General features: G+C 37.1%; 1 protein-coding gene across 4 annotated transcripts in view; it reads left to right on the forward strand.

Annotated features, from left to right (window-relative positions):
- The window catches only part of tnksa (tankyrase, TRF1-interacting ankyrin-related ADP-ribose polymerase a), a 113,457-nt gene that overhangs the window by 43,613 nt on the left and 54,933 nt on the right, over positions 1–14,911 (forward strand). For all 4 annotated transcript variants that reach the window (XM_048165289.1, XM_048165291.1, XM_048165292.1 and 1 more), the window contains one exon: positions 1,007–1,082. In XM_048165289.1, coding sequence (XP_048021246.1) covers positions 1,007–1,082 — 76 coding nt within the window. The remainder of the gene's footprint in view (positions 1–1,006; positions 1,083–14,911) is intronic.

Below are 14,911 nucleotides of genomic sequence, written 5' to 3' on the forward strand. Positions count from 1 at the left end.
TTGTAGAGACTTGCAAAATGGAAGATGGGCTAAGTAGATAGAAAGTCAAACAATTCGCTAGAAAGTCAGGTTTGACTTATGGCCTGCGCTCTTCTTAGTGGTAATCTCCCGAAGACCGGGATGCATCTGCAAACGCATCAAGAAGATTGATGACACCCTCCCATTCTTCAGCCTCTCTTCCCAGTTGTAATCTCCCAGCCAGTCCTGTTTTTCCATGTTGGTTGCAGGGTGTGCATTTAAATGAAGGAACTTATGTTGTTTAGTTATCTGTAGTTACTGGCAGGAGGATACCAGAGCAACTGGGGAGGAACAAACTACTATTTACGCAAGGTTTTGGCAAGGCTTGACCTGCAGGAAAACTCCTGTATGTCAGTGTTTTTGGAACAAGCCAACTCAAGTCTGCTTTTGTCATAGAATGCCTGCATGACCCGGACAGTTTCCAAAGATGGAGCACTTGATGTTGACATGTTCCTGCACAGGAGCACGGCCACACTGTTCGGCAGCTAATATGTCTCTTTGCCATTGTTCACATTTTGATTAGCGTGGGATCAGGCCCATCTCTAGCCCCAGATGGCATGAGGTTTTGGCTGTAGCCATGGCAGGCCTGTCAAATCCAGCACTCTGGTGCAGCTCATGGTGCTGGCGAGACGTAAAAGTCGTTGGCAGGTGCCGAAGAGTCAAACCTTTTCAGGCCGCTGCCTGGAGCTCTAGGCCACTGCTCACTCCGATTATGGCAGAACATTTTTATAGGTTATCCACTCCTATGCATGTGATAAATTTATATTGAAGGTAAACTGTTGGTTTCTTCTTTATGTTCCATGAAGTAAATCACCAATAGATGCTGTTCATCTTACGTGCTCCTCCTTTCTTGACTATGGCTTTTACTCCCCCATCTCTCCTTTTATCCTTTACTCCTTCACTCCTCATCTTCTCTGTGTAATTCAATGTTGGCTTGTTCTTTTTTACTGTTCCCCATTGTTCTTTAAAAACTGCAAATTTGCTTCAGGAGCGGAAATGAAGAGAAGCTCATGGCCCTGCTTACGCCATTAAACGTCAACTGCCATGCCAGCGATGGTCGTAAGGTAAGAACATTCACTGCACCATTAACGTTTGACCACTGTATGTGAATACTCAATAGAGCTGTTAATATTCTCCTTCTGACAAACTTCCAAAATTAAGTCAAGGTAGAAGCTATATTTCATTTTACATGATTTTTTTTTTAAAGCTGATTTCAGTCATAAACATCAGGAAAATCGGTTCACACACAATGTCTCTCAGCAGAGTTAGATATGCTAGTCTCAGTCAATTTCTGCCCAAGGTTATTATAGTTTTCAATTTGTTAGTTTGTTCAATTATTTTCAATTTTGTTCAAGTTTTGTTAGCTTTTTCCTATCGTTTCAGTATTTTAGGTTTAGTTAATATAGTCTAAAAATAAAACCCAAGAATACTTTTTGTAAGAAGTTTTGCAGTCATGAAAATGTATTTAGATTTTTTTCCAAGTTACATTAGTTTATATATTTCATTAACAAAATCATTTCACGAGTGACACTAACACTGCTTCCATCCTGTTGGAAATTATAGTTACAACCAAATTATAATTGTTTCAAGTCGACTGGTGAGACATTGCCTTTGTTTAAATATTTAATTAAATATGGTGTCTTCCATGACTAAGCTTCATTGTAAAAAATGTAGCATTTTTCACTTCCACTTACGTTCATTGAGCTAATTTTGCAATACATCATCATCATCATCATCATCATCATCATCATCAATTACAAGTAAAAGTGAATGTGGGGGGTTGGGTTTAAGGCTGAAGCTAATAAGCATCACTCTTGGTTCATATTTGATAGTACATAACTATTTAAAGTAATTTTAAAGTAATTTATGTGTAACTGCCATTTAATTAGGCTAGTGTTTGCTGCTGTTGTTGTGCATGAAATTCAGAGCTCAACATTTCATTTATCAGGGAGTTTTAGGTTCAAAGAAATCCTGCTTGCATTTGGTTCCAAGATTAAAGCAAACCCTCAGGTTTTTAACGAAGATATACTGCAGCTTACTTGCAGCAAGAGTACTAGCCTACAATTTACTCTTTGTGAATTGTAGGCTATTACATGAGCTTCAAATTGAAAATTTTATTCTATTTTTTGTCTGATATAGCTATTTTAAACAATACTTGTATGAATTTTGTCAGCAGCACATGTTGGACTGTGTACAACGACTTCTCCATCAATATTTGTCACTGAGGACAAGATAGGAGCAGTGAAATGGTTGCAGAACTGTCCTAATCTCTCAGTGAGATCAAGGGCTTGATTTAGAGGAATTACTCTCAGCCGCTTGTGCATGTAGTCCTCATGCATATTTATTGAATATTGACTGATTTCCCAAGTGTGCTACCCAAAATGTTTTTTCCTCTGCTTTTGTAAACATTTTGAGAAGAGCCTGGCTGCAGACATGCAGCTCAAATGCACAGTGTGTGACATCATTTCCGAAAAGTGTTTAACAAAGATTGGTGCTTTTTTACATAATGATTCTCTCATTCAATTCTTTGCTGATTTTAATTGTATTTTGAATGTGGCAACAACAATTTTAGATTGATGATGCCATATATAGAAGCATTCTAAAGGATGCTGTGATGATTTGCAAAGTAATTTTATTAATTAATTTAAAAAAAAAAAAAAATTGCTTTTGTATGTCAGGTACTAATCCTTTAAAGCATCAATGTGTGATTTGGCTTTTTAAATGAAAAATGTTTTACGTATCTATTTATTTTACATCAGTGTAACTGCTTTTTTTGTAATGCTTAACTACAGTATGGCCCCAAGCATAATTCTAAATAGACCAACTACAATTACATGGTTGTATATGACAGTATGGGCCCTATTTTAACGATCTAAACGCAAAGTGTAAAGCGCACGGCGCAGGTGCACTCAGGGCGTGTCCAAATCCGCTTTTGCTATTTTAACGACGGAAAAACGGTCGGTGCGCCGGGGCGCATTTTTGAAATGGGTTGTCCCTATTCTAGGTTGTCCCTATGAGTAATGGGCGTAACGTTCAATAAACCAATCAGAGTATCATCTCCCATTCCCTTTAAGAGTGAGATGCGCTCGCGCCATGGCGGATTGCTATTTACATGGCGTAATTTGTTGGCAGAAAAGCTGAACGCTTTTCAAGCGAAGAAACCGATCTGCTCATGCGCGAAGTTAAACGTTTAGTTAGAAGTTAGACGAAGTTACATTTTTTATATTTATGTAGCCTACACAATAATATTCTTTTACACTGTAATCCTTTTGTTTTTAATATTTGGCATGTTTGTGTGATGCGCATCCCTGTGTGTAATAAGCAAAGTCAACGCGCACTGTGGACGCGCCCAGAGGCGCAGTTTCTACCAACGCGCTCTAACAAAAAAATATTGCGCCGTTGACTTTAGACTTTAGACCAGGTTTGAGTTGGTCTATGGCGCAGTCTATTTTCAGCTCCTTAAAATAGCAATGCGGCGACAATGCGCCTGAACACACCTCTGTTTTAGACCAGCACGGCCATTGGCGCACTAACTGGCGCAAATGCATTTACTAATTTAAGGACGTGGCGCTGAACGGGAAAACGCGAACGGCAAACACACTTGCGCTGCGCCTTGCGTCGCATTGCGCCGGGTGTATTATAGGGCCCATTATGTTGCGCTTACTAACACTTTTATCACCATATATTATTATTATTATTATTTTCAGTGTATAAACTTCATTTGAGATCTTTCTTTTTTCTATTTCCTCTGTTTAAAAAAAAAAAAAAAAATGTCCGGACAGTGCCCGACTTTTTTCCCAGACATTTTAATGCAGTGCAGCACTGCACATTTAAAAAAAACGATATCCCAGTGCTGCTTACTGACGTTTATTTTGCAAAATTTGTCACAACATAAATTTTGTCCTTTTGATCAGAATGTCGGCCATTTCACACTGTGCTAAGCATCCTTGATTTTTTTATTTTTTTTTTTTTATATAAATTCCATAGATTGAAATTCATCCCTGAACAAGGTCTCTATTAATCTTAAAACAGGTGAGAGGAGTAAAGGCTCACTGAGGATGTACCTGAGATTGGCTTTTATCGACCCAAGGGCCCATATCTCGTCTGTGTTAGCAGACCTCTAACAAAGTCTGATTCTTAGTTATTTCAGAGAGTGTTTCTATGCAATGCCATCATTAGTAAAGGGATTATAGTATTTAGATACATCTGATCTGTACCAGCTCTTGAATGAATCTCCAGGGATTCAACCCACTCAGAGAATAGATTGGCATTGTATTTCATGTTTAATAGATTTTGTTTCATGATGTGGAAGAACTTTACAATCACCACGATAATGCTTATTCAAGCACAAAGAGCTGGTGTGTGCATTATGCCCGGGATAATCTTTAGCTCTTTTGGTCTTAATGAAAAAATGCTCTTTCTGGGTCCATCTGCTTTAGTTGGCTGTTTTGCTGTCTCATGTATGAAGATCAGTCTAAGGTAATGTCAATAGCAGCTTCTGCCGGAGTCGCGGAGATGCTATTCATATGCCTTTTGTTGCTTTTTTGCCTCTGAATGCAATGCTTTGGAGCACTTGCAGCTTTATTAGATGTAGAATAACTGCACAGGAAGAATGGAGCATGGCAGGTTGGCAAAGCCGTAATACTTTGTTTGTTTGATTTAATCAGAGAATACCTTCTTTTGTAGATCCACAGACAGAGTTTTCCCTCTTGTCTAGTTACCTTGTTTTATTCTTCATCTTCGCTGCTATACAGTGAAGAGAAAGACCTTGAGAGATTCTCGGAAGTGTTATTTAGAGCTCCGTCCGTTTAATTTCATAGCCAATTTCATCCACCTGATACTCTAGTCTCAACCATGAAAAGTGATTTGACTTACAGCGACCGCCAGTGCTGTTTAGAGACAGAGCCTTCCTCCACAAAACACCCCCATCCTGTAACTCTGAGCAGATTTCGGCTGGACCACCGCCAATCCCACATATGGTTGAATTATGTATTCTGCGCTCAGACTGAAAATCACTTCCTTGGTCTTCGGTCCACACATCTCTGCGCCAAACAGTGTTTTGTGGTTATGCTCCATGTTCTGTAATAACTGGGGGTGTATTGGTTCATATAATGTTACGGCTTGGTTTGTATTGCTGTTTTCGATCAGTAAATATCCAGGGATATATGTTTCATCTAAGCACGTAGCGATTAGGTTAATTTGTGGCTGTTCACAATGACATATTTTAGCACAACCAATACTGTCATTACTGTCTACGTTCATTTTTCGATGAGGCCATTTTAGTATACTTTACATGAATTAAGGCCATATGTTGATATAGTAAAAATATATCTAAATACTGATATACACTGCGTTCCAAATTTTTATGCAAGAGACAAATCAGTAAGATTTCAGTACAATAAACATTCAGATTTTAGTTTTTCTAAGAAAATGTTTGTTCGTTTATTTATCCATGTCTTTTTAGATAACTGGTATCAATCTCAGACAAAATAATTTGCCAGATCTATGGAAACCCTACTTAGAGGTTGTTCCACATTATTAAGCAAGTCACAGTTCTCATGAAATATGGGGAGGAAGAAAGATCTTTTTGAAGATGAAAAGCATGAAATGGTGCAATGTTGTGCAAAAGGCATGAAAACAACTAATATTGTGTGAAACTGAATGGAGATTATCGAATTATCATAAGATTTGTGAGTGATTTAGAGCACAGCAGAACTCGGTCAGATAAAGGCTTATTGGGGAAAGTTCCTGTCAAAAAAATGTATTGTATTAAAAGGGCAGCTATAAAAAAAGCCAGCGTTGAGCAGCAAACAGGTATTTGAAGCTGCTGGTATCTCTGGAGTCTTGAGAACCTCACCATGCAGGCTGGCAGTCGTGCTTAAAGATGCATTTCAGCCACTCCAAACCAAACCTTACAAAGAGAAACATTTACAGTGGGTTTAGAAATACATGAAGACTCATTTTAAAATAGTTTTATTCACTGACTAATGCCGTACTACAATGGATGGTCTAAATGGATGGATTTCTGGATGGTTGGTGAATGGCCACCATGTTCCAACAAGACTGTGACGTCAGCAAGGAGCTGGCGGGTGATGATTTGGGCTGGAATACTGGGAAGTGAGATGGAGGGTATTAAAATGACTTTTGCAAGATATGTGGAGTTCATAACTGGCCATTTTCAGCTATGGTATAAAAAGGAGGATAGTGCATAGTACAATGCACTATTGTACAATGCACTATGCACTATCCCATGCTGCAAAAAAACACCACAGCAATAAAACTGTTTGGAAATGTATTTCTACACCCACTGTAAATGTTTCTCTTTGTTAGGTTTGGTTAGTGGTGTCTAAAATGCATCTTTACGCACAACTGCCAGCCTGCATGGAGAGCTTCTTGAGACTCCAGAGACACCAGCAGCTTCAAATACCTGTTTGCTGCTCAATATTGGCTTTTTTATAGCTGCCCTTTTAATACAATAAATTTTTTTGATAGGAACTTTCATTAATAAGCCTCTATCTGACCGAGTTCTGCTGTGCTCTAAATCACTCACAAATCTTATGATAATTCGATAATCTCCATTCAGTTTCACAATATTAGTTGTTTTCATGCCTTTTGCACAACATTGCACCATTTCATGCTTTTCATCTTCAGAAAGATCTTTCTTCCTCCCCATATTGCATGAGGACTGTGACTTGCTTAATAATGTGGAACAACCTCTAAGTAGGGTTTCCATAGATCTGGCAAATTATTTTGTCTGAGATTGACACCAGTTATCTAAAAAGACATAGATAAATAAACAAACAAACATTTTCTTAGAAAAACTAAAATCTGAATGTTTATTGTACTGAAATTTTACTGATATGTCAATTGCATAATAATTTGGAACGCAGTGTATATATATATATATATAATAATTTTTTTAATGTCGTCAACAAAATAATTCTGAATATTTCAGTTACTTTTGCTCAAGGTGGTTTGTACAAAAAGTGATTCAAATGCAGAGAATTATTGTAAATGCTTTTAAAAATGGCCACCTTGCAATTCAAATACATTTTAGTGTTTGTATTTTCAGAGGTGGTGTCAGACATGAGAAGAATTCTGGTACTAATATAATATTAGGCATCTTTCACTGATATTTAGTGCCTTGTCTTCCTACCAAACGTAAATGTTCGCAGCGAACACAAGATTTAGTGAATGGCTTTGTCCACCTTGTTTCTAAAGCTACATTTTCATTTTATAGAGCTTTTGTTCTTTCAAGCTGCACATCCAATCGAGCAAGTTGAATTTTTTTTTTTTTTTTTTTTTTTTTTGTGTTTTATTTTGGCTTTTACTGAGGATAGAAACAGCCCTTGTGTTGTCTGTAAGCGAAAATGCTATATGCTGGTGAGGGAGGTCCACCTGGTCCACTGCAGCGAATTGTCCATTCTTAAGGCTGATTTATACTTCTCCGTCGAGTGTACGCCGTAGCTACGGCACCTCTTCAAAAATGTAACAACGCATCAATTCTACGCGGACTGCAAGCGCTGTGATTGGTCTGCTAGAACCCCCTCCCTCAGGTTAAAAACTGCCGTGGAGCAATCGTAGAAGAGCGAGCGTTTTCCATAGGAATTCATAGGAATGAAAAAATGCTATGTTTCAGGGGACACATGCAGTCATACTGCAACAAAAGTAGTTACTTGTTTGCTGCTTCTCTGGCGCTTCTATTTGTAAGCGTCTCTGACAACGTTGCCTTGATACTCAGTATGGCCACGGATACTGCCTGCCAGTGGTCTGTATGCACGTCGACGCGGACAATCACGCAGAAGTATAAATGAAAACAGACGCATAGCCTATGGCGCAGAGCCTACGGCGTAGGTCCAACGCAGAAGTATAAATCAGCCTTTACACTACACGGTGCTTTACTACAGTTGACTTTGTCATTCATAATGCTTTAATATTCTGACAGGAGCATGAGAATATTGTAGATTTCCTTCCCGCTGAGCTTTAATCAGCCAAGATATCTCCATTCAACATTATATCTTTAACTGTACTCGAATACGAGCAACTTTATGTTGACGGCAATAGCCTGACTCACTTTCACCTGCTCTCCATTACAAGTGAACCACTTTTCATTTCATAATTATATGTTTGCCTCAGTGGCCATCACGCTCTCATCCCTGGATCCTGTAGCAGATGGCCTTGGGCCCTCAATTTATTGCTTGCTGTTTTCCACACACTTCACCTCTCTGGGGATTTTAGATTATACAGGACACATCATTCATAAAGTAATATTGATTTAGTTATTGTTTTTTCCATCCCATATTCCCTAGTAGAAAGCACACACATCTTGTATTGTATGGAATAAGGTTGCCACGACAGCAATATTTCATTAGTCATTACAAATACAAGTGATTTTCTCATGATACCAATTTCGAGACCACAGCAATGTTCAGTAGTGATTATTATTAAAAAAAAATGCACTGCTTTATTAAAGGGTTAGGGTTATTAAAGGGTTAGTTCACCCAAAAATGAAAATAATGTAATTTATTACTCACTCTCATGCCGTTCCACACCCGTAAGACCTTTGTTCATCTTCGGAACACAAATTAAGATATTGTTGATTAAATCTGATGGCTCAGTGAGGCCTGCATTCACAGCAATGCTACTTCCTCTCTCAAGATCCATAAAGGTACTAAAAACATATTTAAATCAGTTCATTTGAGTTCAGAGGATCTACCTTAATGTTATAAAGCGACTAGAATACTTTTTGTGCACCAAAACCCCCCCAAAATTTTAACAATATAGTGATGGGCCGATTTACGAATCGAATCAGTGATTTGGAGCGCCAAAGTCACATGATTTGAGTATCTCTGCGGAACAAAAGTGGGCATTTCTGTATTTGTGGGTGTTTTCAAACTGGTGGGTATTTATATATCGTGCAATGAAAAGGATCCCCTTCACCCGACCCCACCCCTAAACCCTACCCACACTCTGACATGGGCAAATCAGGTAAGATAGGAGATCCGAATCACTGATTCAATTCGTAAAGCTCCGAAGCAGTGTTTTGAAATCGGCCCATCACTATATTGTTAAAGTCGTTATTTTGTTTTTTGGCGCACAAAAAGTATTCTAGTCTCTTTATAATATTAAGGTAGAACCAATGATTTGTGTTCCGAAGATGAATTAAATTCTTACGGGTGTAGAACGACATGAGGGTGAGTTATAAATGACATTATTTTCATTTTTTGGGTGAACTAACCCTTTAATGTCCCAAAAATGAAGTTTAAGTCATTAATTACTCACCCTCATGTCGTTCTACACCCGCAAGACCTTCGTTCATCTTCAGAACACAAATTAAGATATTTTTGATGAAATCCGAGAAGTTTTTTTTTTTATCTCTCATAGAAAGCAATGAAATTTCCACATTAAAGGTCCAGAGAAGTAGTAAAGACTGCATTCCTTAATCCTACCCAATATCTAAACTTAACAATTACCTTACTAACTATTAATAAGCAGTAATTTAGGAGTTTGGTGTAAAAGTCTTAGTTAATAGTCAGAATTGGACCCTAATCTAAAGTGTGACCCATGTCTTTTTTGCATTTCACATAGTTCAAATCTTAACAAGCCAATCTGAAACTGAATTGTAATGGGCTGTGCTTGGTTATTCTACCACATCTATTAAGTATAACAGCATGAACCTAGAGGCTTCTACCATTTCCAACATCTATCCTAATGAGAGGTGATGATGGGGGAGCATGCTAGCCTCTCCGCTGGTTCAATCTCATTTCAGCCTTAGTCACACAGAATGACATCTCTCTCAGCATCCTGCAAATTACCTCACGTTCATCTTTCTCATGTACTGCTGTTGTTAGTGTTTTGATGTTGACCAATTTTAGAAGCTTCAAAGTTGTACCAACAGTGATATATTGAAAGCTTGTCTCTGGTCCCATGCTGTGAAAATTAGGGCTTCCTGTTTTCTTATTTGATAGTCTGTCTCATGCGCTGTGATTTCTTTTGGCTGCTAAATATATGCAGTGTCATGTGTTTGCTGTGCTACACTGAATCAAGATCACTGCAAAATCAATGATTTTTGCAAATGTAATAGCCAGCCTCATGTCAGTGAGATTTAGTTGCAATCTGACTAGTCAGCTGTCCAGAGGGGATGTTAGTCCATACACTGAAAAAAAAAAAAAAAAAATGGCCCTTACTAACTGATGAGAAATTTATTGTACATTTCATAATTGCAAATAAATGCCAAAATTAATTAAATTTGAAATTTTGAATTAGACAACTGAAATAGCGTTTTCTTTTAAAATGTATTCCTATAAAAGTTGAAAAATATTTTTTTACAGTGTAGTTACTCTGTTAGAAACAACTGAAAAGATTTGTCATCCTCAACCTTGCCGTTTCATTTTTTTGAATCTTTGTTGGTTTGTTGAGTGTAATACAAACGGCTTATTTTTAAAGTTTTTCTGAATATTTTTACTACTCAGCTCTGCTTACTATGTGCAGATTTCTTCAGAGTGTTCTATTTTCAGTTTTTCCACAATGTCTTCTTGTTGCGGAGGAGGTAAAGGTCTTGACAGTTATGTTCTTCAATTTATTGAGATTAAAGAGGTCTCAGAAAACAGCGATCGTTAAGATTTACTGCCACAATCCACTCTCAAGTGTCTCTTTTACTCATTTATTATTTATTATTTAAATGAGAGATTTCAACATCTTATTAATCTTATTTATAATCTTATTAATTAAATGTATTAATTTTTTTTGGTGTTATTGCATTATTCCACAGCAGTGCATCAGTGGCTTGCTTGCTTGCATTAGACATATTTTATTCATCTCAAATTGTAATATGTAAATACGGCAGCCCATTTAAAGGGACAGTTCACTCAAAAATGAAAATTTTCATCATCTACCAACCTAAAGTTATGCAAAACCCTTATTATGTTTTTTTTTATATCATTGCTGTTGGGTGGAAACCTTGTATATCCATAAACGCTACTTTTCAGGAAATGGGGAGAAAAAAATTATATATATTTTATATAAATATAATTTATTTAAACAATTAAACACTGTGTTGTCAGAGTTTATATTGTATATGGTTGTATATGGTTATATATGGTCAGACATCTGCATATGTCATAATATTATTAATATTTTGCCAAAATCAAGCTCAAATGGAGTTTTTGATGAGGTTTTTGACCAGTGAATTTCAGAAAATTTCAGACATACATGTTTTGTCTGTCATTAGAACAGCCGCTTCTGAAGTGCGTCATATTATAACTTTTTTTTTTTCAGCTTACAGGTTATAATATTTATTGTAGCTATGTGGGAGCTCAGTTTTTTTGTCACTTGGCCAAAATATTATGTTATTAAAGGCAAAGGGCTATGCAAAGGCAATTCAAGACAGTACTGGCTATGATGCAACTAAGACATTCTTCTTCGCTCCTAAATCATTAGACTTTATGTATGTAGTGTTTCTTGAGTAAAGAAAATGCTTTTCTTATTCAAAGAACCAATTCTTTATTCACCCTTGCATTGCAAGCAAGTAGATAAACTGGGTGTGGTTCTAAACTTGGTGTGGCACTTCATTCACAGTAGAGGCAGGGTCGAGTTATGAGGTTTTACCGAATGTCTGTAGGGTCCAGTGAAGATACGAGGTTCAGACAGTCAGTCTTTTTAGTACATTTTATTGGTCAAATATTTACAAAACCCACAGACAGATGAAAAGGGTGACCAATAGTAATGATTTTTCAAAAAATATAAAAATGACTGAAGGAGGCAAAGTCCAATCTGCTTTTTTCCCCTATACATATGAAAATGGAAGGTCATTTCTATAATTTCACCATAAATGAACCATAATAATCCATCCTTTTCTGTACCGCAATAAGAGAAAATTATATACTGTTGGTTTTTAACAACAAAGACGAGTAAATGACAGTTTAGGTGAGAAATCCCTTTGTTTTTCTTTGAGGCACATGGCAGCTCTCTTGATAAGTCCTCTGCACTACAACAAGTACTTGCTCTAATATCTGCCTGTTTGTAAAATGTATATTGCTACACATTTTAAACAAATTTTTTATATTGGCATTTGCTTTTGGTATTTGTAGTACTTAGATATCTACATGTAACACAGCATTTTATTCTCTTCTGTCATATTTTCTGGCTGGCCGTGTTGTCTCAGCATTTCATGGCAGCTGTGACCCTGGAGGAGCTCCTGCTCAGCGAAGCGTTTGCGTGTTAAATGTACCCCCTTGAACTGCTTTGTATTCAGGTTGGGCCTCTGCCTGCCTCTCTCTTGCCTGCATGTGAGGAGCCAGCACATGGTTGGCACTCTTATATTGCAATTTACCACAACCTGTGAGGATTAGATGCCCTGCAGAGCCATGATGATTTGAGGAAAGAAAGTGGCTGTCTTGCAAATCAAAGTCTTGAGTATGGAAACAGTGACCACCAGTCTTACTAGAAACTGTAGTATTTAGTAAAATTCAATGGGAACATTGGCATCCTAAAGACCCATTGTGCTTTAAGCCCTGTATGCTGAAGGAAAGAGACTGCGACTGAGGACAGCAGGGCTCATAAAAAAATATTTGAATATTCGTTTATTTAAATGATGTTTAATGAGAAAGACGTTTTTTTTTTTTTTTTTTTTTCAAGTTTTTGTCACCATTTCTGAACACGCTTGCAGTTAAGCAATATATGCAATAAGCTTACGTTTTATAGTACTGTGCAACAGTCTTATGCCACCATTAGATGTTGTTTTAGCGATGGTAAAATGACCATATATAATTATTTCTCAGTCCCTTTATCAGAATATAACCAGAATATATAGGAAATGTGTATTCAGTATTAAAAAAAAAAAAAAAACAGGAAAAAAAAACAGCTTCTATAGGCTGAAGTGGCAAGTATTTAGTGACCTCCCCTTACACTGGAGCAATAGCAGGAACCTGGCTCTCTTAAACCTAAATGGAATGGAAAAGCACTAGCAGGCCAAAAAGCTTTCAAAATATGAGAAGAAAGGTCCTACTAAATACTTATTTTTGCTTGAAGCCATTTTGTTCAGAATTTTTTTACATTTTGTGTACATAGTCCCTGTATTTTCTGTTTGTATCATAATAAAGACCAAAAAATAAATATTGATGGTCATTAAAACATTGCTAAAACAACAAAGCCTAAGACTTTTGCGCATTACTATATTGAGGTTTTCTTTTGGCAGAAAACAAATAATGTGTAAACAAAAAATATAAAGAACAATAGCATTTAATCTCAAGCAGAGCGAATGGGGAAAAACACTAATAAAGCAGACTGTGCCAATTATGATACAGAACGTACATATACACTCGAGAGTTGGCATATGGTTATGTTTATATTGTTTCACATGTTCATGTTGAGAACAACAAATAATATCCACATGTTTGGGTGAAAGTTGGCTCCACAGTCTGATAGGTAACAATAGGTAAGGCCAGCTGCAGAGAAAACCTCTCTGCTGACACAGACGTTGCAGGGACAGAAAGACAACAAAGATAAGTTTCTTACAGCACTTTGTGTTTTCTGTTCTTAAAGGGTTAGTTCACCCAAAAATTAAAATTCTGCCGTTCCACACCCGTAAGACCTTCATTAATCTTCGGAACGCAAATTAAGATATTTTTGTTGAAATCCGATGGCTCTGTGAGGCCTGCATAGCCATCAATGACATTTCCTCTCTCAAGATCCATAAAGGTACTAAAAACATATTTAAATCAGTTCATGTGAGTATACTGGTTCAATATTAATATTATAAAGCGACGAGAATATATTTTGTTCGCCAAAAAAACAAAAAAACGACTTATATAGTGATGGCTGATTTTAAAACACTGTTTCAGGAAGCTTCAGAGCATTATTAATCCGCATGTCGAATCAGCGGTTCGGAGCGCCAAAGTCACGTGATTTCAGCAGTTGGACACGCGATCCGAATCATGATTCGATACGCTGGTTCGACACGCTGATTCATAACGCTCCGAAGCTTCCTGAAGCAGTGTTTTGAAATCGGCCATCACTATATGTTGTTATTTTGTTTTTTTGGCGCACCAAAAATATTCTCGTCACTTTATAATATTAATATTGAACCACTGTACTCACATGAACTGATTTGTTTTTAGTATATTAATGGATCTTGAGAGAGGAAATGTCATTGCTGGCTATGCAGGCCTCACTGAGCCATCGGATTTCAACAAAAATATCTTAATTTGTGTTCCGAAGATTAACGAAGGTCTTACGGGTGTGGAACGGCATGAGGGTAAGTAATAAATGACATTATTTTCATTTTTGGGTGTACTAACCCTTTCAACCTGCCTCCCTCTACGAAACTTAAAGGGTTAGTTCACCCAAAAATATCATTAATACTCACCCTCATGTCGTTCTACACCCGTAAGACCTTTGTTCATCTTCGGAACACAAATGAAGATATTTTTGATTAAATTCGTGAGCTACTTGGCCTCCGATAGACACAACGACCACTTTCAACACCCAGAAAGGTAATAAAGACTTCATTAAAATAGTCCATGTGACTGCAGTGGTTCAACCTTAATGTTATGAAACGAGAATACTTTTTGTGCGCAAAAAACAAACAAAAATAACGACTTTATTCAACATTTTCTTCTTTTCCATGTCATTGAAGCAACGTCATTTTGATCGAAGTAATTCCAAAGTTCGCGAGGCAGACAACGACATTCTGTGATCAAATACAATTAACTTGTTAACGTGCTCCACAGAGCCACCCAGTGAATTTAGCTATAACTGTGAATTTTAGTTTACATGCTTGGGATTTATCGATTCACTGCATTTATGGCCAGCAAAGCAACATGTAGTAAAATTATTTTATTTTTCGAATAATAGTTACAGATCGAATATACGACTGTCCGTGCGCATCCCTAGA

Source organism: Megalobrama amblycephala, linkage group LG18, assembly GCF_018812025.1.
Source record: "Megalobrama amblycephala isolate DHTTF-2021 linkage group LG18, ASM1881202v1, whole genome shotgun sequence".
Lineage (NCBI taxonomy): Eukaryota > Metazoa > Chordata > Actinopteri > Cypriniformes > Xenocyprididae > Megalobrama > Megalobrama amblycephala.